This window comes from Capricornis sumatraensis, chromosome 19 (genome assembly GCF_032405125.1).
Source record: "Capricornis sumatraensis isolate serow.1 chromosome 19, serow.2, whole genome shotgun sequence".
In the NCBI taxonomy this organism is placed as follows: Eukaryota; Metazoa; Chordata; class Mammalia; order Artiodactyla; family Bovidae; genus Capricornis; species Capricornis sumatraensis.
Window position 1 is genome coordinate 27053102 of NC_091087.1, and position 22875 is coordinate 27075976.

Below are 22875 nucleotides of genomic sequence, written 5' to 3' on the forward strand. Positions count from 1 at the left end.
CTTAACCGGCAACAAGGAACGATTAAACAAACCAAAACGGTTCTCTGCAATTTCAAGTGGGAATCAATGACACTGCACGCTGAGGCAGTGCAAAGTTCAAGTAAGGAAAGTGATAGTGTGTACTGTAGCCAATGTTAAGTGTAGTTTGGAACAGTCTATCAATAACCTCAGATATGCAGATGACACCACCCTTATGGGAGAAAGTGAAGAGGAACTAAAAAGCCTCTTGATGAAAGTGAAAAGAAGAGTGAAAAAGTTGGCTTAAAGCTCAACATTCAGAAAACGAAGATCATGGCATCTGGTCCCATCACTTCATGAGAAATAGATGGGGAAACAGTGGAAACAGTGTCAGACTTTATTTTAGGAGGCTCCAAAATCACTGCAGATGGTGACTGCAGCCATGAAATTAAAAGACGCTTACTCCTTGGAAGGAAAGTTATGACCAACCTAGACAGCATATTCAAAAGCAGAGACATTACTTTGCCAACAAAGGTCTGTCTAGTCAAGGATATGGTTTTTCCAGTGGTCGTGTATGGATGTGAGAGTTGGACTGTGAAGAAAGCTGAGCACTGAAGAATTGATGCTTTTGAACTGTGGTGTTGGAGAATTCTCTTGAGAGTCCCTTGGACTGCAAGGAGATCCAACCAGCCCATTCTAAAGGAGATCAGCCCTGGGTGTTCTTTGGAAGGAATGATGCTAAAGCTGAAACTCCAGTACTTGGCCACCTCATGTGAAGATCTGACTCACTGGAAAAGACTCTGATGCTGGGAGGGATTGGGGGTAGGAGGAGAAGGGGACGACAGAGGATGAGATGGCTGGATGGCATCACCAACTCGATGGATGTGAGTCTGAGTGAACTCCAGGAGTTGGTGATGAACAGGGAGGCCTGGCGTGCTGCGATTTATGGGGTCGCAAAGAGTCGGACAGGACTGAGTGAACTGAACTGAGCTTTTCTTTTTTTTTTTTTAAACCAAGTATAGCAATGTTAGAAATTTAAGAAAATATTATTGCTAATCTCTGAGCTGTCCTGATGGAATGAGATACTGGCCTCTGAAAAATATTCTGCCACAAAATTCTCTCTCAAGCATCAGTAGAGAAGAGCCCGGGATGCAATGGGGCAAAAGGCAGGCCTCAGCTCCCCTCCACTCTCTTGGGACCATTCAGAAACAGAAACACAGGTAGCCAGATATGCCACCTACCACCCTTCATAAGAACTGAAACTCAAACAGAATGTCTTGCCCTTTTGGGCCCAAACAGCCCCTCCTTCCTCACTGAAACCACACAAAACATGTGTCCTTTACTCTTCTTCCAATTTTTGAGACAGAAATCAGGATATCTCCTTCAAACATCACTGGTGTAGAGAGTGTTAATGAGCTTTCTTATCACAGCCTCTGTTCTCAGAAGGGACACTTAAGGAGCACCATGCATTATTACTATCTACAATCCTTTCATCTTAAGGCTCAACAGCTCATTTCAATTTTGAGCTGTCAGCATTTTCCCATTTCAGCAGCCTATACTTAGCAGAGATTTTAAATTCTGTACTACAAGGTTTCTTGGGTTCAGACCTGCCCCAAAACATATGTTCCAAATCTCCTGAGATAGCCCACTGCAGACTGAAATCTATAAAAACCAGATGCACTCCCTTGACACAGCCACTGAATCACGACTCTGATGACCAAAACTGTGAAAGCACAAATGAGTTCCAGCTTTCCTGCTGAGACACCAGTAGAATAGAATAGGAGGCTACTCACATTGACTTTCTTTGAACAAAACTCAATTCACCAAGATCAACGCCAATTCCCACTTCAGCCAGGATGTACTCGGTGGGATTTCTGAAAGCGGAAGGGAACCAACTGCCCCAGGCAAGATAAGCTCCAAATGGCACAGTCTAGAGAGCTGGGGACTATGCCAGAGGTTATGAAAACAAACTTGACTCCAACCTGCAACACTTTAAGTCATGAAGAAATCTGTGAGGCTGGAGGCATGAGAACTCTTTATTGACACACACCTGGAGACACCTCCCACAGTGAAAGGGGCCATGCTAGATCCAGAGAGGGAGAAAAGGGCAAACACAAAGAAAAGAACAGTCTAATGAAGAAGGAAAAACATACAAACTTACATAAACTAAGGTACACAAATCAGAAATAGCACTACATATTGTTCACAGAGATGACAACAGGCCAGAGTAACCAGGACAATCTTTAGGTGGTAGGACTTGAGCTGAGCTTAAAAGACAAGCTGGATTCAGTTGTTTAAGATGTTGAAAGGCAATTCAGGCAGAGGCTCTGGAGCAGGAATTACAAAGAGATGAAGACTGATTCAGTCTGGCTAGGCCAGAAGGTATCTGGCTAGAAGTAATGGTAAGTGAGGCAAGACAGAACAGGGACAAATTGTAGAGAACCCTGCATGCCCGGCCACGGTGTCAAAGCTTGATAATGGGGGACCAAAACAGGTTTGTGATCAAGGGAGCTCATTTAAAGGGCTTGGAGAATGAATCTAGGGGACCTCCTGTTGGTCCAGTGGTTATGACTCCATGCTTTCCACTGCAGGGGGCACTGGTTCAATCCCTCATTAGGGAACTAAGACCCCACATGGCACAAAAAAATAAATGAATGAATAAATATAAATAAATAAATGAACTGAAAACATCTAAGAAAAAAAAAAAGAAAGAAAATGAATCTAATTCCAGTGTGTAGGACCAACAATAAGAGAAAATAAAGTTAGAAAATCTGACAGTCACAACTGAAATCAAGAGCTACCATAACTAAAGACAGTGCTTGACTCATAACTAAAACTAGGATCATAAAATATACATACATATAAAGGACGTTACTGGGACAAATGTGGAAAATTAAACATAAACTATATATTGGATAACAGGATTTATTAATGTTAAATTTCCTGAGAGTTAATTATGTTGTGGTTAATAATTAATTATGCTGTAATTAAGTATGTTAGAGAATTATGCACAACTATTATATAACATGCTGTCTTGTCCTTAGGAGATGTCTGCTGAAGTACTTTGGGTTGAAAAGTTATAATGTCTGCAACTCTCAAATGGTTCAGGAAAAAAAGGTATATATCTAGAGAGATATTAACACAAATGCAAGTGTGACAAATGTTAATAATTGGTGAATCTAAGAACAAGATATAAGAAGGACTCTATGGAAAGAAGCACAGGTTTTAGTGACTGACTGGCTGTTGGGGGCACGAGAGAAGAAGGAAAGGTATTGCATGTACCTGACACAGAATACTGGTACTGCCACCAAAAAAGGGAAGCTAAGGGAAGAAACAGTTTTCAGGAGACACGTTGAACCCGGCTACAGGTAAGAAGGGGCAAGAAGAAACACCACACTAGAATGAAATGAGAAAGAAATGTCTTTGAGCAACTGGGACCTAAGAGGGAAGCATGAGAAGGAAAGGAGTAAAGCGAGAGAGGACTGACATAATTTACTGGTAGAAGGTGGGAAGAGATAAGAGAAAAACCAGGAGAGTTCTATGTGACAGAAACTACGGCAGGAAAAGGATTAAGGCAGTGATCCATGGAATGATCAACAGCATCAAATGCTGCAGAAACATTAAAGAAGATGATGACCGGCAAGCGGAATTAGGAAATAATCAGTGAATTTTGGGTAGAAGTGAAAACCAGGCTATAAGCTCCAGAAAAAGAACAGATAAAGTAGAAATGCAAGACTGGGTATAAATCACTCACTCACTGAAGAAGTTTACCTTCAGTGAAATGATGGAAATGAAATGACAGTTAGAAGGAGCAGCAGAAGCATGGGAGAGCTGTATTCTGTGAGGGACTGGGCAATCTGGGGAAATTTGCAGTTACAGAAGAAAGAGCAAATAAAGACATCTCAGAGGTGAGCTGAAGAAGTGAGATTTATGATGTATATTAGGGACAGGAAGAAAACTTAGTTCTAGAAATGGAATGAATTAAACTTTCTTTAATACAGGAACAAAGGGTGAGAGAAGAGGTGAAGAGAGCCGCAGTAATAAAAACAGGACATTGACAAAAATAACTTAGAAGGTGAGAAAGAAATCTCAACCTTAGGAAGAAAAAAGAAAAAAAAACCTCCCAGGACCGCAGGAATTCAGTCATTTCTGGTCCTTACACAGGCCTCCTGATCCAGCCACCACTGCATAGAGGAATGGGGCAGCTACCCGTGACGACCCAATGCACAGTGTAAAACCATCTGAGGGGAATCCTGACTTGAGGTGGAGAGACTCTTCAATTAAGAAGAATGGCATTAAAGGTGACATTCTTATTGTCTTATGATAGATCCTTTCCCTATCTAAGTAAAAAGACCATTTTCTTCTATCAACAGAAGATATGCCTGGATTAGCAGCTGCTCTACATTGAGGGCAAAGGTGAGCTTGAAATCCCACTGAAAGAAAGCCACCTGTTGGAAGATACCTGCTGACATTATACGGTGAGTAGAGTGAGATTCAGGTTCCTTGGGTCATCACTTTTCAAAAACCTTAGGAGATATGGATAGCAATTTCCTGATGTCATAGGGCAACTAAAAATAAAACAGTTTTACAACTTGTAAAAGAAATGTGCAGCCACAGCAAAGCACTGTATAGAACTCATCTGAAGATAAGACATACGAGAAAGAACAATATTTTTATGGCCTTTTATTTCCTGCAAAAGTCATGTGCAATAAAATAGATGGGACTGAGATTACTTTACTGCTTTAGCAAGTTTCCTCACAAATAATTAAAAAACAATATTAGAATAATACAGAAAAAAAAAAAGTGATTCCCTCAGTAGATGGAGAAAAAGCTCCTGATATATTTTAACAACTTTTCATGACAAAAAAATTCTTAGCCACTAAAAAGAGAAGACACTCCCTTTAACCTAATAAAGAACATTTACCTCCAAATTTACTATACTTTAAATACTATATATACAGCAAATACTGACAGGAAGAGGACTTCCCTTTGAAATCAGGATCAAAATGAGATGAGCACTATCACTACTTCTGTTCAACATTACATTGGAGTTCCTAGTCAGTAGGGTTGAGCAAGAAAAAGACATGGAATGTACAGGATTGAAAAGAAATGATCAAAATGTTTACAGATAAAATATCAGAATTAGTAAGAGTCTAACATAATTCTGAATCGAACATCAACATGCAGAAATAAAGTGATTTCTATATGACGACAGCAGCAATAAAGGAAAAAATGAATATTTAAAACATCAGTACATAAAAAAACAGGTATCTAAGAACAAATTTAATAGAAGATATGTAAAATCTCTATGGGAAAAACTGTAAAAGTTCACAGAGACCTCAAAGACCTAAAGAAACAGATATACCATAACACGGATAAAACGATATTATAAAAAGTAAATTCTCCTCATTGTTTTATAGAGTCAGTGCAATTCCAATCAAAACTCCAACAGGCATGTGTGTGTGTGTGCATGAGCACATTTGTAACTTAAAAACTGACCCTAAATTGTAAACTAAAATGCAAAGGACCCAAGCTCAACTTCCCACAGGACCCTCAACTGCCTCCTCCAGGTATATCATCCCATAGGCCCCTGAGTTTTCGGATGTTAGACAGCTGGCATTCTGAGACAACTTCTACAGAAATCTGGCACCCAAACACAGATTGTCTACTATCCAGGCAGTTTGTGTATCTCACTAGTAAGTTTGCTCCCTTACCTGCCTAATAAAAAGAGAGAGCACTGTGGGGAAGGGGGAGGGTATGCGGGGAGGTGGGGGGGCACCACTCTAGCAGACAGGCCCTCCCCATGGGGACAACGGGAGGATGGAAGACCAGTGCCTCCTCTTCTATTGCTTGGGAATTTCCTTTCCCTGATAAAACCTATCCCTAAAATCATGAGCTAAGATGTGGATCCGCCTTGGTAAGCAACAGGTGACAACTGAAAAGGAATCCACTTTGAAACCAGGTGGTAACCCCATGGTAACACCTTATATTTCACTTTTTTTTTAATTGCTTTAAAATAATAGTAACAATAAGGCCTATGGAAGGCATTCCTCTATTCCTTCCATATTCTCAAGTCTCTTTACTCTTAACCTTTTTCCCCACTGGTACAGAAGGAAAATGGAGTTGAGCTATGCCTCTCCTTGACAGAAGTTACCAGAGAGCAGCATCTTTAGCAACTGACAGTGAAAGTCACTCAGTCGTGTCCAACTCTGTGACCCCATGGACTGCAGCCCGCCAGGCTCCTCTGTCCATGGAATTCTCCAGGCAAGAACACTGGAGTGGGTAGCTGTTCCCTTCTCCAGGGGATCTTCCCAACCCAGGAATCGAACTGTGGTCATCTGCATTGCAGGTAGATTCTTTACCAGCTGAGCCACCAGGGAAGCCCTGGTCTACAACAACTCTTATTAGCTGCAAAGAGGAGGGGTAAGAGGTCTCTGAAGTTTCTAAGATCCTTTCATATGAAAAGAGAGACTGACCACCTCAAAAGCATTGGTGAGCCCCGGAAGCCTTGTGAGGCTATCAGGGAGCCCCAAGTCAAGTACCTATTAATACAAAAGGAATGAGGTTCTGTGATTCTCTTGTACCAGGCTGCTCAGGGAGCCACACAGCCAAGCCAGATGCTGAGAGAGAAAACGTCACTCCATTTCAACACCCACTGCACTGGCACAGAAAGTGCCCCAGGAAAACTCGGGGAAAGTTAACCGAGACTGAAGATTCTACTGAGATGTCAAAGTCCTCACGATGACAATGATGGATCTAAAAATAACCTGCCTTGTCATGATGAGAACAGACTAATAAAGGATCATGGCTCAGCAATGAGCAATAGTCTCCTAAACATCTTTATCTCCCTCCAAGGGCCATGGACCATAGAGATGATAATCGGTGGGAGAAAGACCAGAGCCAAGCAAACCTAAGATGCACCCACCTCCACCAGTGAACAGCACTGGGTACAGCGTGTGCTGAGCTGGATAAAAGAAGCCCCTATCTATCCCCTTCCTGGCTATCTCCCACATGTAATTTTGCACATGAGGACGTTAGCCATGTCACTGTTGGTGTTGCTGCTAAGTCATTTCAGTCATGTCCGACTCTGTGTGACCCCATAGATGGCAGCCCACCAGGCTCCCCCGTCCCTGGGATTTTCCAGGCAAGAGTACTAGAGTGGGGTGCCATTGCCCTCTCCATGTCACTGTTAGATGCTAGCAACTCGTAACTGTGGACATGTACTTTGGCCCACTTCAATTCTGCCTGGCAGGCTACAGAATATCAATCACCTGACCTCAAAATATGTTACTGATGTCTCAGTCACTATAGGAAAAATGTAAATTTCAGTAAGTCAAAAACCCTTGTGCCAGAGCTTCCCTGGCGTTCTGGTGGTTAAGACTCTGTGCTTCCAATGTAGGGAGCATGGGTTTGACCCCTGGTCGGGGAACTAAGATACCCTGCAGAGCAGTAAAAAAAAAACCCAAAACAACTCCACGCAGTGTTTATTTCAAAGCTTCACTGTGACTGGAGTATACTCATTTCAAAATCAACATAAACCTACTTATCTCACCATTGGCCTGGTAGCCATCATTGGCCTAAACCAACAAGTCTGTCTGTGAAAAATGAACGATAATACAGGCCCAGTAATAATCCTATGTGTGTTAAAACTGGTAACAAATCTTAGCAAAGTACTCCCAAAACTATAAACCAGATGGCTAGAGATGGTCAAAGTTCTTAGCTTCCCAGCAACCCTGGCTTGGGAGAGTAGTACCTTATCCATATGGAAGATCAAATCCAATTCACAAACATTCTCGAAACACTTGTCCAGAGTCTCCACGAAAACCTAGGAAACAAGGAGAAATAGATACACAATTCCTATCTTCATAAAATGTCACATGAGAAAGTAGAGGGGGCAGTCAAAATACTATTTGCCTTATGATAAATCTCAAAAAACAACAAAAAACCACAATGCACTCCAAACCACTTATCCCAATCTGAAGGGGGCAACTTAGGACAGGACCACCTTGTTTTCAGTATAGCAACATAACCAGCAGACACATGTGGCTTTCTTTCCCCTTTCATAAGATGCTAATTTATTAATATAAAAAAGAATAACAAAATAACTATTTATAATATGTCCTTTCCCCAAGCCGCCACTTACACATGCAAAAGAATTTTTCATTATGATGGTGTTAACAGCTCTGTCTGGCGAATTTCAATGAACATTAACTTCAAAATACTTTTCCATGAATCAACATAATTAACATGCTTAACAATTTTAATTTACCTTTAAATATAAGACTTAAACAGAAAAGTGTGCAAATGATAAGGGTACAGCTGAATGAGTTCACAATGAACATACCATGTAAACGCCATCCTGATACTGAAATACAGCATTAGAGCTCCCTAGAAGCCCTCTCTCCAAAGGTAACCATCATCCTAACTCCTGACATCAATTTAGTTTTGCAAGCCCCTGAATCTACATAAAAGGTGGGAAATTATCCTTTCCTTACATTGCTCCTTACACTCAAGTTTTTCCAAACTAGCAAAGTATCATTTAAGCAATACATATCACATGATAAAACTATACAGAGAAGCAAAGCAATGATTAACTTGAAAGTCTGAAAAAGTGAATGAGAAGGATAGAATTGAGGAGGGACATATAGGAGATTTAAGGCCCTAGCAACGTACTGTTTCTTAATCTGGGTGACAGTTTCTTCTTTAAATTGGTATTCTTCAAACTATATAGGCATGTTTTCCTTATTTGTTATGTATACATGTTTCACAATAAAAATTACTTAAAAACAACAGTAATCTTATTGGGATTCTGATTGGGTTTTTAGTAATATATAAGCTGGAAGCACAGTTGATTCTTGGACAACAAAGGTTTGAACAGTGCGGGTCCACTTCTGCTCAGATTTTTTTCAATAGTAAGCACTATAGTACTATACAATCTCTATTTGGTTGAATCCAAAGATGAGGAACCATGGATATGGAGGAAATGTGTACACAGAAGAACTGTGCACACAGAGGAACTGGGTATACAGGAGGGTCCACTGTAAGTTATATGCAGATTTTTAACAGCATGGAGGGTCAGCACCCCTGGCCCCTGTGTTATTCAAAGGTCAACTGTACTGACATTTTAAAAGTAACTTATGTATGTATATATATAATTTAATAATTTTCTCAAAGGCAAAGGGTATGTATGCTTTATTAATTTATTTTGTTCTTTTATCATATTTTCAGCAGAATTTCAAAGTTTTCTCCATATAGATCTTACATTTTTACATTTATCCCTGGGTACCTGAAGGAATTTTTTGCTATCATGAGCAGGCCCCTTTTAAATTTTATGTTTTCTAACTTATTATTGCTAAGGGAAAGCTACTAATTTTTATACATTAAACCTGTATCCAGTCCCTGAATTCTACCACTAGTTCTGTTTTCCAGTTTGTTTGGATTTTCCAGGTGGATAAGAATTTCATCTGCAACCATTACATATTCTGAAGCCTAGTAAAGCCAATCACTCATTACTGCCCTTTTCTTCTCAAAACATATTTCGGCATTTCTTGGCCATTCATTTTTCCTGATAAACTTTCTCTTCACCAAGTTCAACAAGAGTTCCTGGATTTATACTCGGTTTCCCATTTCATCTATTGATCCCTACTGTCATCTTTGCTCTCTTCCCAGTAAAGAGAGGGCTTGTAGTTCCACTTATTTCAAGAATTCCTTTATGTTCTTCCTTTAGGATTTTTCAGTTTTATTGGACTCAATGTCAAGTATTCCATACTAAGTTAATTTCCAAACATTAAATATCCTTTGTCACTACCGTAAGTGAAATTTCTTTAATTACGAATTTTCTAGCTGCTTTCACAAGAAAGAGGAAATTCAATTTTGATAAACTGATCTCATATTCTGCCATTTTGCTCATATCATTCATTACCTGTTACAATCTCTGCTCACTTTTTTTCTTTTTTTAAGGTTTTCTAGGTACAATATCAGGCCATCTTACAGTGATAACTTACCGCTCTCCTCCTTAACTATGTTACTTATTCATTTCTTCTTTAATCACTCATTACAAATGTTTGCTCAAATCAGAGTGAACAGTAAGAGACACCCTTTTGAAAGATGTCTGTAGATTTCTCCCCTGAGAAAACTCTGGCTCTTGGTTTTAGAACTAAAATTGGTTGTTTCTGGGTGACTGGGGGAGAGGAGAAGAAAAGCAGTTTTCACTATATACTCTCAGTATACCTTTTGAATTTTGAGCCACATAAGTGTATTATTTCTTCAACAATAAACACTGAATAAACACACACTAAATAACCAAATAAAAATACTTTCTATTCCAATTTAAGAGTACTTCAGAAAAATAATTTGGATAATTATTTCTCTGAGCATCTACTGGATGAAATTACATTAGTTTCTACTATCTTTCTTATTGCTATAACAGAGATGTGGCTCAGATGGTAAAGAGTTCACCTGCAATCCAGGAGACCTGGGTTTGATTCCTGGGGTGGGAAGATTCCCCTGGAGGAGGAAATGGCAACCCACTCCAGTATTCTTGCCTGGAGAATCCCCATGGATAGAGGAGCCTGATGGGCTACACTCCATGGGTCTGCAAAGAGTTGGACATGACTGAGCAACTAAGCACACACACAAGAATATTTCAATGTTAATCTGACTTGTATCCTTGGAATAAAAACTATTAGAACATAATGAATAATTCTTTTAGTATGCAGTATTCCGGAGAGAAAAAAAATTTAGTTAGAAAAGAACATCTTACTTATAAATCAAAACAAATGCTCATATACACAGAGCCAAAACATGAAACAAAAACCCTTACACCAACAAAACATGAATGATTTAAGATCATACTGCTTGTTGATAGGAGAATCCAAAACAAGAGACAGGTCTCATGACTCCTTGCTTCAACAAATAACTGGCTAAGATTTTATTTAATGATTCTGTCCAATAGTAATATGTAATATCTAACTAATATTTTCTTTTTGAGAGGATTTTGGATCATAACCAATCTACTCCATAAAATACACTTAAGCAGGATGACTTTTTTTAGTCTGAGTTTAAAAAATAACTTACATAATAGAGGTTTTCATGTACTTTAACATTTTAAAAAAATCTACTGAGTCTATTAGGGAGTCAGTTTTTCATTTAACCTTTCTTATTTCATCAGTATATTAGATTCAAGGTCTTTCTGTGGACCTACTTTGGATATTTATTTTTTGGAGTCAGTTATGTCAAATACATTGACATTATAACTATGTATTTCAACCTCTAAAAACATTTTGATGGCTTCTTTTTCTGACTTTTATTCTCTTTTTATTAGGATAACTATTGATTTTATTGTCTTTTAAAAGATCAAACCTCCTACTTCCTATTATTTTCACTTTTTATCTATCTTCCCAAATCCAATACACCCTAAGTATTTAATAAATGTCCATAATATTATGAAGTTACATTTCTCTTTGTCTTGTTAACATAGATGTCTGAAGTGCATCTCCTCCAAAAACTGCATCTCAATTTAAAAAATAGATTACCACTATGTTTCATTTATTTTCTAATACATGTGTTACATGCACATTCCTATAGCATTCTATAGTGTAAAATGCTTAATACATTGTCACAATTGAATTCTACGACATAGTATTTTGGATTTTTTTAGTTGAAATATAGTTGACATACAACATGATGTTAGCTTCAGATATACTACATAGTGATTTGACATTTGCATATATTATGATACAATCAACACAGTAAGACTAGTAACCATCTGTTTCCAAACACAGTTATTGCAATATTATGGGCCACATTCCTTAAGTTGTATACTATATCCCCGGCTCATCTGTTTGACACCCAGAGGTCTGCACTCTCAGTCCCCGTTGCCTGTGCTGCCCTCCACCTCCATGCTCCATCCCTGACAAACATCCATTTGTTCTCTGCAAGTCTGTTTCCATCTTTACAACCTAAGATTTCTATACCAGATGGGGGATCCATGACTCACACCCAGGTTTTCTGATTCTAGATCTTGAACTCTTTCTGTTATGCCACACTGACTCTCAATACCCAATCTGACTCGGGTGTTAAGAAAGCATTTAAAACTACCACAGAGATGAGTCCCTTTTGGCTATTTCCAGTATTTATTTATACTTTTATATATGATAAATGAATATGATACATGAACTTTCTAAACTAATACTAAATCATTTTCTGAATGTGAATGGGTAAAATATATAAATAAAATGAAAAGTTGCTATATCTAAGAATATAACTTTTTGGAAGAGTACAGTATATGTAAAATAAAAATACACATTTAAAATTTCTATTTCTTTACCCTAAAGTTTATTAAATTTAGCTTCTTTAATTTCATCTTAACAAAATATAGTTGTAAAGAAGTACAGTTTATATTTTATAGCTAGAGTTTTCTATAATTGGTGTTATTAGGTTTTATACATGCTCTTTTTGAGTGCTTTCAACTTAAAGTGACTTGTTGAAGTCACACAAAGTCTATCCAGAATATCATGTACCAAATAATGGAATTGTCCTAATTAATGGTTCCCAGTATAGGGTCCCACATACCTCAATTTCCATGAAAGTAATGAAAACAAATCTGTAAGCCATTTCTAATTTTCAAAAAGCCTTAAAAAATCATGTTTACCTATGTCAAGACTGTACGTATTAGACAAAACATCAAGTTCCTTTGTTTCAGGCTAGAATTACAAGTGAAAATATAAAGTATGTATTTTAAAATATCAGTTAGTTTGATACTTGAAAAAAAATTTCAAAACATGACATGATATTATAATTTATAATGACAAGTATTTGGTATTCATCCTTGTTGCTGGCTCCTAAAAACCTTGGAATTTCCAAAGTGATAGGGTTGCCTTGTTCTGCTAATAAGGTTAACTTTTGGAAAGCATCAAAGAATAGGGGCTGGTTGCCATGGGAACCAACTGTATGACTGGGAACTTTGAGTCCCACTTACTGATCTCTGGGAGGGGAGAGGGGATGCAGACTCAATCAATCACCAATGGGCAATGACACAATCAATCATGCCTATGTAAAGGGGCCTCCATAAAACCCAAAAGGGATAGGTTTCAGAGTTTCTATGTTAGTGAACGTGGAGATTTGAGGAGGTTGGCACGCCTGGAGAGGGCACAGAAGCTCCACGCCCTTTTTCCCCTGCCTTGTGCTATGCATCTCTTCCATCTGACTGTTCCTAAGTTATATCTTTTCACATTAAGCTAGCAGAGAGTAAAATGTTTCTCTATAAAGTTAGGTAAGCCACTCTAGCAAATTAACTGAACCTGAGGAGGAAATCATGTGAGGAGGCAATCTTGGGCCTAGTCAATCTACAGGCTGTCAGTCAAATGCACAGGCGACAGACAACCCAGACCTGACGTCAATGTCCATCTTCAGGTAGATAAGTGTCAGAACTGAGTAAATTTGGGGGACCCTTGGTGAGTGTCCATGGAGAACTGAGTTACTTGCTTCAGGTCCGGGGTGGGGGGGAGTATACATATAGGAATTGGTGTCAGACTCAAAAGAAAGCCAAGGGCAGTGAGAGCTCGAGAAGCAGAGAACCTAAAAGCGCTAAGAATGGTTGAGGGCTGCTAAGGAGCTTTCTCACAGCACCACCTGGTGGACATGCAGCAATGTTTACCAGTATCGATAAAGAGACTGACTTAAGGATCTACATACAGATCAAAAATTTTTAGCTACTACAGATTTTTAGCTACTAAAAATCCAGACCAAACTTTCTGAAGTGGCTACCATCATTACCTGCTACACATACCTGGATGAGGTCCAAGATCCCAAGTTCACTCTCTGAGGAATCCACACAAAATACAAAGTAGAGGGTAGCATAATGCCGATAAATCAGTTTGTAGTCAGAGCCACCAATCAAACTGTGGAAGATGGGAAACATTTAAAAGCTTGTATGTGAATTGAACATATCAAAGAGAAGCTCTGTGCCAAGGAATGAAAACGGGCCCAATAGAAAGCAGGAGGGTAGGCCAAACAATAGGCCATCTCCACCAGCTGAAGGACAACCAAATTTGGCAGAGGTGCCTAAAGCCATTTTACTTCATTTTTACTTCTACCCATCCTCCCAGGACGGAGAAGGTAATGGCACCCCACTCCACTACTCTTGCCTGGAAAATCCCATGGGTGGAGGAGCCTGGTAGGTTGCAATCCATGGGGTCGCAAAGAGTCGGACACGACTGAGTGACTTCACTTTCAGTTTTCACTTTCATGCACTGGAGAAGGAAATGGCAACCCACTCCAGTGTTCTTGCCTGGAGAATCCCAGGGACGGGGGAGCCTGGTGGGCTGCCGTCTATCGGGTTGCACAGAGTTGGACACGACTGAAGTGACTGAACAGCAGCATCCTCCCAGGAACCAAACATATAAATATCTGAAGCACAATCATTTAATAGCTTCCCAAACAGAGCTGAGTCTCTCCCTGAGCAGACTATGATCAGCTCAGCTCAAATGCATCAGATACTCACCAGACACTTAAGCACTGCCTGAAGAAGCAATAATGGCATGATAAAGGCCACCTGAAACTGGATATATGGGGAGAAAACTGATGATTTACCTTCCACCCTCCAAGAAGTTACAGATGTTGTCATCCCGCTTGAGAACTAGATGAAAGGTCTCTCGAACAATCTGCTGCTGAATTTCTTCTGGCTATGGAATAAAAGAAATAAAGCGAGTCAGTGGAAAAGCCTGAAAAACTATATCCCTTCCAAACAGGAATGATCTGAACACTTGGTACCAGCTTCCTGAAAAGACAGAAATGATGAGTAAAGGAAAAATAAAAGGAGAAGCCATAGAAAATGGAAAAGGCTCTGTTACAGGAAATAGAATAGGGTATATTTACCTAGATATCTAGTCCCTAACCATTACTGTCTTGCTAGGTGAGCTGATATTTCTCATACAAGGTTAAAGAATACCTAGAAGGCACAGTCCTGAAACATTTTATATTACTCTAGAGAACATCTGCTGCTGAGTCACTTCAGTTGTGTCCGACTCTGTGCGACCCCATAGATGGCAGCCCACCAGGATCCCCCGCCCCTGGGATTCTTCAGGCAAGAACACTGGAGTGGGTTGCCATTTCCTTCTCCAATGCATGAAAGTGAAAAGTGAAAGTGAAGTCTCTCAGTCGTGTCCGACTCTTCGTGACCCCATTGACTACAGCCCACCAGGCTCCTCCACCCATGGGATTCTCCAGGCAAGAGTAGTGGAGTGGGTGCCACTGCCTTCTCCAAGAAAACATCTATGCCAGGACAAATAACAAATGTCAATAGATCTACCACTGTAAGGAACTCAAGATGTAATCATGTACATGTTTTAAAAACCTGCATGAGAGCCCCTTGGACTGCAAGGAGATCAAATCAGTCAATCCTAAAGGAAATCAATCCTGAATATTCATTAGAAGGACTGATGCTGAAGCTGAAACTCCAATACTTTGACCACCCGATGCGAAGAACTGACTCACTGGAAAAGACCCTGATGCTGGGAAAGACTGAAGGCAGGAGGAGAAGGGGACGACAGAGGATGAGATAGTTGGATGGCATCACCGACTTGATGGACAAGAATTTGAGCAAGCTCTGGGAGCTGGTGATGGACAGGGAAGCCTGGCGTGCCGCAGTCCATGGGGTTGCAGAGTTGGAAACAACTGAGCGACTAAACTGAACTGAATACCGGTAATACAGACATTATATATAAGATGCTGTGTGACCAACAAAGTACTACTGAGAAAGCAGAAAATATTCTATTGAGAGATTTGAATCTTGAACAACTGCAGAACTATAAATAGCTTTTCTCACTTACTATTCACTTACTACACACCAGAAAGCTCAAATGTGATGGGATCTCTTGATGACCCACATTTGATTTCTATTTATACATAAGAGGTTCATATTAAGTATGTTAAAAAAAAGGATATGGAGAAATCAGTTATTAAAACAAAAACAGGGACTTCCCTGGCAGTCTTGTGGTTAAGACTCTGCACTTCCACTGCTAGGGGTGTGGATTCAAATCCCTAGTTGAGGAACTAAGATCCCACATGTCTCTTGGCCAAAAAAAAAAAAAAGACAAAATTAAAAGCTCTAGACCAGTGCTCTCAAATCTCAATGTATAATGGGATTTTCCCAGCAGTCCAATGGTTAGGACTCTGCGCTTTCACTGCCAAGGACACAGGTTCAGTCTCTGGCAGGGGAACTAAGATATCTCAGCCAAAAAAAGCAACAACAACAACTCAGTGAGTTTGAATAATGAATCACCTGGAAATACTGTTAAAATGCAGGCTAATTTAGTAGGTCTGGGGTAGGTCCTGAGACTGCAGTTCTAACAAGTTTCCAGGTAATAAGAACGCTGCTGATCTGAGAACCATTTTGAGTAGCAAAGCTTAAGAAAACCATCAGACTGGACTTACCCTCAGAGTCAGAAAATAAACTCAAGTAACATTAACCCCTTTCCCTCTACAGCACTGAATTTAGGCTAAAAGTGGTTGGTTATTTAAAAGAAACAGAAGAAAAAAGAGGAAACATCATTGTGGAGCAATTACTTTTCATAACTTTGACTTACACAGGTACACAGTGGCTCTCCATATTTAATGAATGGATGAATAATAAAAACTTGCTAATAACTGGTCACTGTAAGTTTAAGTAAATCAATCACTATTTTTTGGTTTCCATTTAAAAGAACTCACAAAGTTCACAGATGCCAGGATGCTGTAAATGTTTAACTCTGTGTACCCAGAAATACAAAACACGCTAAGCACCAGCATTTTTAAACCAAAAAAAATCTTGAAAACTATAGTCTTTTATCTGACTGTACCGGGAAGTGATGGTAGTCAGTGGGTAAGCAGTATGAAATGGTGAGGCTACCTAATTTCTAATTCAACAAAATAGTAAATTACCAAATGCTTACATCTGTCAGTGATTTTCATAATCCTTCATATCTTTTAGTACTTTGCAGTTTCCAAGGTTATTTTCACTAAGGAGCTAATTTAGTTCTTAAAAATCCTACGCTCTCCAAAGAAGACATACAAATGTCAGTAAGGGGACGAAAAAAATCAGTCATTAGAAAAAAACCAAAACCACAAGGAGAATCTACTTAACACCTACTAAAATGTCTCTGATCAAAACGATAATAGAAAATGTTGACAGAGAGGTAGAAAAATTAGAATTTAAAAAAATATTTATTTTTGGCTGCGTTGAGTCTTAGTTGCAGCCTACAGGCTCAGTAGTTGCGGCATGGGCTTAGTTGCCCCAGGACACATGGGATCTTAGAACCCAATCAAGGATTCAACCTGAGTCCCCTACATTGGAAGGCAGATTCTCAACCTCTGGACCATCAGGGAAGTCCCAAGCTGTACTTCTTATATATTGTTGATAGGAATGTAAAATGGCATAGCCACTTTAGAAAGCAGTTTGGCAGTTCATCCAAATGACAACTACAAAGTCACTACGTGACTCAGTAATTCTACTCCGAGACACATACCCAAGAGAAATGAAAATACACACTCACACAAAAAGCTTGTGCATGAATGTTTACAGCAGAATCATTCACAAGAGCCAGAGGTAGAAACAGCATCTGATGAATGGATAATCAAAATGTGACAGATCCGCTCAAGGCGATATGTGCCAAGACACTTTACTAGCGTCTCAATACAACCCTGTGGACAGTAGCCCACCAGGCTCCTCCATCCATGGGATTCTCCACGCAAGAATACTGGAGTGGGTTGCCATTTCCTCCTCCAGGGGATCTTCCCCACCCAGTCACTGAACCCAGGTCTCTTATGTCTCCTGCATAGGCAGGCAGGTTCTTTATCACTAGCACCACCTGGGAAACCTATCTATGGAATGTAACTTGGCAATAAAAAGGAATAAAGAACTGGTAACACTACAACATGGATGAACCTTGAAAACATTATACTAAAAGAAAGAAGTCAGTAATAAAAGCCCACATATTGTATGATTCCATTTTACATGAAATGTCCAGAACAGGCAAATTTAGAGAGAGAGAAAACACATCATTGGTTGCCTAAGACTAGGGGAATTGAGGAGGAAATACAGAATAATTGCTAATGGGTAGGGATTCCTTTTGGGGATAATGAAAATATTCTAAAATTGTGGTGATGGTTGCATAACTTTTAAAGTAGTAAAAACCATTCCATGTATATTTTTAAAAGGTGAACAGTAGGTATGTAACATATCACATAACACTTATAAAAACCTGAGAAAAAATGACCCACAAATGCAAACTGAATAGTTACTGAATGTTAATATAAATGATATGATTTAATAAAATGCAACCAAGCTATAAAATTCTATTTAAAAGGTACCCCCCAAAATTTCTTTCATTTCTATGCATTCTATTTAACAAGAGGAAATAAAGTCTGAAAGAGGTTTGTTGACTTGACACAAGGATTAAAAAAAAAAAGGTGTTGCTGAGGCCTGAACGTAAGTTTTCTGACACTTTCCCCTTTATGGTTTTCTCAGTCCACCAATTATGTACGTAACATTTTGAAACCTAGCCACGAAGAAATAAAACATCGGAGTGCAGGAGGCAAATGATGATGCTTATTTTTTCAGAGGAACGTCTTTGGAAAATTCAAACTTGCATTATCACTCACTGAGCCCTCACGCGGCAGCATTTATAATTTCTCAATATTTCCCACTTTGAAACTTTCTTCAATTCTACAGAATGAAAGATGCCTAGTCCCTGGGCACTTCTAGCCTACACTGAAGTAAAATAATTCCAAAAAAGCATTTTTCAAATCCTCTGGCTAAAGCAAAACCATTAAAAAGCTGTATATTTCTTCCGCCTCGGGAAATTGCGTTTAGCGACCAACAAGATTAATAAGACTTCGTTCAAGCTGTCAAGGAGGCACACCCCCATCACCATTTAAAGTGCCCCGAGACTCTAGGAGAGGTGTCCCAGAATGGCACAGAAATGTCGGGGTCCAGGAAGAGGGAGGACAGAGCCAGTGAAGCGGGGCGTGGGACCCAAGGCCTGAGACTGGAAGAGTCCTTCCGGGACTTGCCGTCCGCGGAAGGCTGAGTCTGGGGTCACTCATGTTGCCGGACCCCGAGGTCAGCGGGCGGTGCCCGCGAGCGCCGTACGGCCCCAAAAAAGGGAAGGGGGCGCAGGCGCCCTGAAAGGACGTGACGAAGCTGCGCACTCACGAAACGCTGGTAGAAGCGGACCAGCCGCGGCTTCCCGTGGTTATTGAAAACCAGAATCGCCTGAATCATCTTTGCCCGCCACGCTCCTTTCGGCACCGGCTGCCTCCAGAGAGCCTCTCCTTCCGCCACAACAAGGACGCTTCCGGCTGGTGCGCTGCTGAGAGTGGTCCCCGGAAACATGTGCCGGCGCCCAGGGGCCTGACCACGAAGAGTCCGGCTTTCCGGCAAGCCTTGGAGGAAGGCTCTCTAGGATGGGCGGCTGGATGGCGGCGAAAGACTGCTGCGGACACCGAGGCTGGGGAGGGCTGCTGAGGACACCTGGCAGGCGTGGGTTGCCCACTCAGGGCCTGGCCAGGACGCGAACGCGGCTCTCTGCCCTTTGTCTAGAGTGACTGCTTGACGCAGAATCCTGGCCCTGCGCAAAGCCGAGCCCGTCGGAAAAGGATGGGATGGAGAAGCAGAAACCGCAAAAGCAGCCGCGCTCCCAGGTGAAGACGAAGCGGGCGCCTCCCTTTGTTGGGGTCTGCGTTAACACGCACGGTCATGCCTTTCGCTTGACACTGCAGAACGTTCCGAACATTAGGGAACATCTTTACTTTTTGGTATTACAAACAGTGCTGTAGTGAATTACATATGTGCCTCTTCGTGCAAAAGGGCTGTCTCTCCATGGTAGATAGCGAATGGTGGAATTAAGGGATCTTTAATGCAGTTCCTTTTAAAAGGTACCTGCGACCCCAAATTGGTAGGGTTTGTATTTTCTTTTAATACCTTAGTGGGGGGTGAATGGAGCACGTCCTTATATTGCAGATAGAGCTGCAAATGGGAATTAGCTGCCCAAAGGACTGACAATATGTATAAAAAAGCCTTTAAAATATATTGAGCATTAGACCCAGCATTTGCAGTTTAGAATTTATAATAAAACGACTGTGGATGTGTGAAAAGATTTACCCTCAGGAACGTGCATCTCAGTAGTCTTATTTCGGGGGAAGTGGGAAGCAACAACTCATTATTCCAAAATGAGAAATTGGTTAAATGCATCGATCCACGTGCATACGAGAAATGTTGACATTATAAAAAATCATGTTGTGAAAGGTTTATGGTCTAGCGAAATGTTCATGGCATAGCTGTGAGTGGAAAGATTACTCGAAGTATATACAGGGACACTGTACTTTGTAAAAGACTAGAAGTATATACACCAAAGGTCTTGCCTGGTGGCTCAGTGGTTAAGAATCCACCTGCCAAGCAGGAGAGGCAGGTTTGATCCCTGGGTGAGGAAGATGCCCTGGGGGAAAAATGGCAATCCATTCCAGTATTCTTGCCTGGAAAATTCCACGGACAGAGGAGCCTGGCGGGCTATAGTCCATGAGGTCGAAAAGAGTCGGACATGACTTAGCAACTAAACAGCAGCAGCAGCATAGCTACTAATATATAAATTTTTTATGTTTGTAAATCAATTTTTAATGGAAAAGTTTTTAAAATATGGAAAATGGTTATATTTAAAATGTAACTGACCAACCCAAAAGACCTTCCCCCTCAGTAATAAATAGGCAAAGGAACTGAATAACAAACAAGGATATACATCTAGGAAACAAAGATGAAAAAATATTTAAGCTCACTATTAATGGGGGAAAAGGCTAATTAAAGTATTAACTTTAAAATTAAAGTATTATTTTCACCTTATCAATTTTTAAAATATCACATCCAAATCTGGCAAGAGTAGCATGAAAATAGTCCTTTTCTGCCTTGCTGGTGAGATAATTTAGTAAAGCATCCTGGCAATATGACAAGATCTTTACACAAGAATCCCTAGATTTCCAGTAATCTGACTCCTGGGAATCCATCCCTAAGGAAATGACCCCCAAATATAGTCAAGTATAGTCAAAGGGGCAGGCGGGTGAGAGAACTATATAACTTAAAATAGCTTTTGACCCAGCTCCAAATAGGGATCAATTAACTACCCAAATTTTGGAAAATGACAGAACTATTAAGGCTGCTGCTGCTGCTTAGTTGCTTCAGTCCTGTCCAGGCTCCTCTGTCCCCAAGATTCTCCAGGCAAGAATACTGGAGTGGGTTACCATGACCTCCTCCAGGGGAATCTTCATTAAGGCAATCAATCTTAAAAACAGCAGTATGAAGACTATGTAGCAATATAGACAACGGTTATATAATCAGTTGAAAAAGGATTATCAAATTTTATGTGTTGGTGTAATATTGCAGTAACCATGTACAGAAATTGTATATTCCAAGGTCAGGCCACTCTCCTATCTCCATGGCTTTGTGGGTCCTTTTCTCTTGCTGGAAAGTCCCTTTCCACCAGCCTGCCTGAATATCTTTCCATCTCCTCTGCTGCTGCTATAGACCAGATCACTCTAGGCTCTCACCCCCGCCACAGCAGCGGTCTCCTATCTGGGCTCATTGCCTTCAGTTTCTCTGCAGTCAAGCAATCTTTGAAATATACGAATCAGATCATATTACTCTCCCTGGGATCACTGGCTTCCAAGATATTAAGGATAATGTCCTAAAACTTAACATGCTGAAGATGCCATGCCTGACCTCCAGCCTCTCCTCCAATGCAGTTCCACTCCCATCACTCTCTGAGCTCCAGCCATGATGGCCTTTTCCTTCCAGAAGCCCGTCCCCAACCTGCTGAGACCCTGGAACCTAGCTGTTGCCCCGGGCTTCCCCGATTGACACACCATGCCTGCTTATTTAGGATGGTGGCCTGCCCACAAGAGCTTGCCCTACCCTTTGGGCAGCAGGATGCCCACGCTGGGTGCCTCTCCCCAAGTCAGTGTCCCCACTCCTCCTCCTGTTTAAGCCCTCCCTGGCCACCACATGCTTGAGGTCCCAGCATGCTCAAGGTGAGCCAGCCCCATTCAGGCACAGGACACTAGGGAAGCGGCTTCTATAGTAGCTGGAATGAGAGAACAAGATGTGAACTGAGACAAGGGCAGCAAGATCAGAAGAGACTCAGGAGCGCTCCAGCCACCTGTAACTTCAGTCAGTCTAAGTGAAGTGTTAATCCCAAGCCTCACAGCCATATTGTTGAGTCCAGGCTCAAATATACAAGGAGGCAAATGACAGTTTGAACCATGATAATACATGCTGGGACCTCAACCATGAAAACCATATGAAAAAAAAAAGGAAATAATAATCACCTGTGCCTCTTGGGATGGTTGTAACAAGTAAAACACTGCAAGTACTTGGCACAAGTACTAGAACCAAGAGGCCTTCCTCAGTCAGTGACTATAATTATCATTACAGAAAGCATCTAGTGTTGTGTTTGACCCATTAGAGGACTTCGTTAGTTTACCATCACCCCCTTTTCCCTGAGGCAAGCAGGATCTACATTCTAAGTCCCTACCTATTCTTAGGATATGTAGATTTCAACACCTGATCTCTTCATTGATGTGGATGTGGGCATATCACCCCACAAGATAATGTTCATGATCAAAAGCATATGGCTTTTGGGACTTCCCTGATGGTCCAGTGGTTAAAACTCTGAGCTCCCAATGCAGAGAATGTGGGTTCGATCCCTGGTGGGGGCACTAAGATCCCACATGCTGTGTGGTGTAGCCAAAAAAAAAAAAAAAGATATAGCTGTCTTCTTATAGGGAGGTTGCTCAGTTTATCAGAGAAGGCAATGGCACCCCACTCCAGTACTCTTGCCTGGAAAATCTAATGGACGGAGGAGCCTGGGGGGCTACAGTCCATGGGGTCGCTAA

General features: G+C 40.7%; 1 protein-coding gene across 7 annotated transcripts in view; it reads right to left on the bottom strand.

Moving 5' to 3' along the window:
* Window positions 1-19262, bottom strand: part of AP3S2 (adaptor related protein complex 3 subunit sigma 2) — a 42729-nt gene extending 23467 nt beyond the window's left edge. For 3 of the 7 annotated variants that reach the window (XM_068990890.1, XM_068990887.1, XM_068990886.1), the window contains exons 1-4: window positions 19151-19262; window positions 14551-14642; window positions 13748-13859; window positions 7712-7783 (exon numbers count right to left, since the gene is read on the bottom strand). In XM_068990890.1, coding sequence (XP_068846991.1) covers window positions 7712-7783; window positions 13748-13859; window positions 14551-14642; window positions 19151-19219 — 345 coding nt within the window. In that variant the 5' untranslated portion in view covers window positions 19220-19262. The remainder of the gene's footprint in view (window positions 1-7711; window positions 7784-13747; window positions 13860-14550; window positions 14643-19150) is intronic. The other 4 variants (XM_068990891.1, XM_068990889.1, XM_068990888.1 and 1 more) reach the window with 3 other exon arrangements.
* Window positions 19263-22875: the final 3613 nt, after the last annotated feature.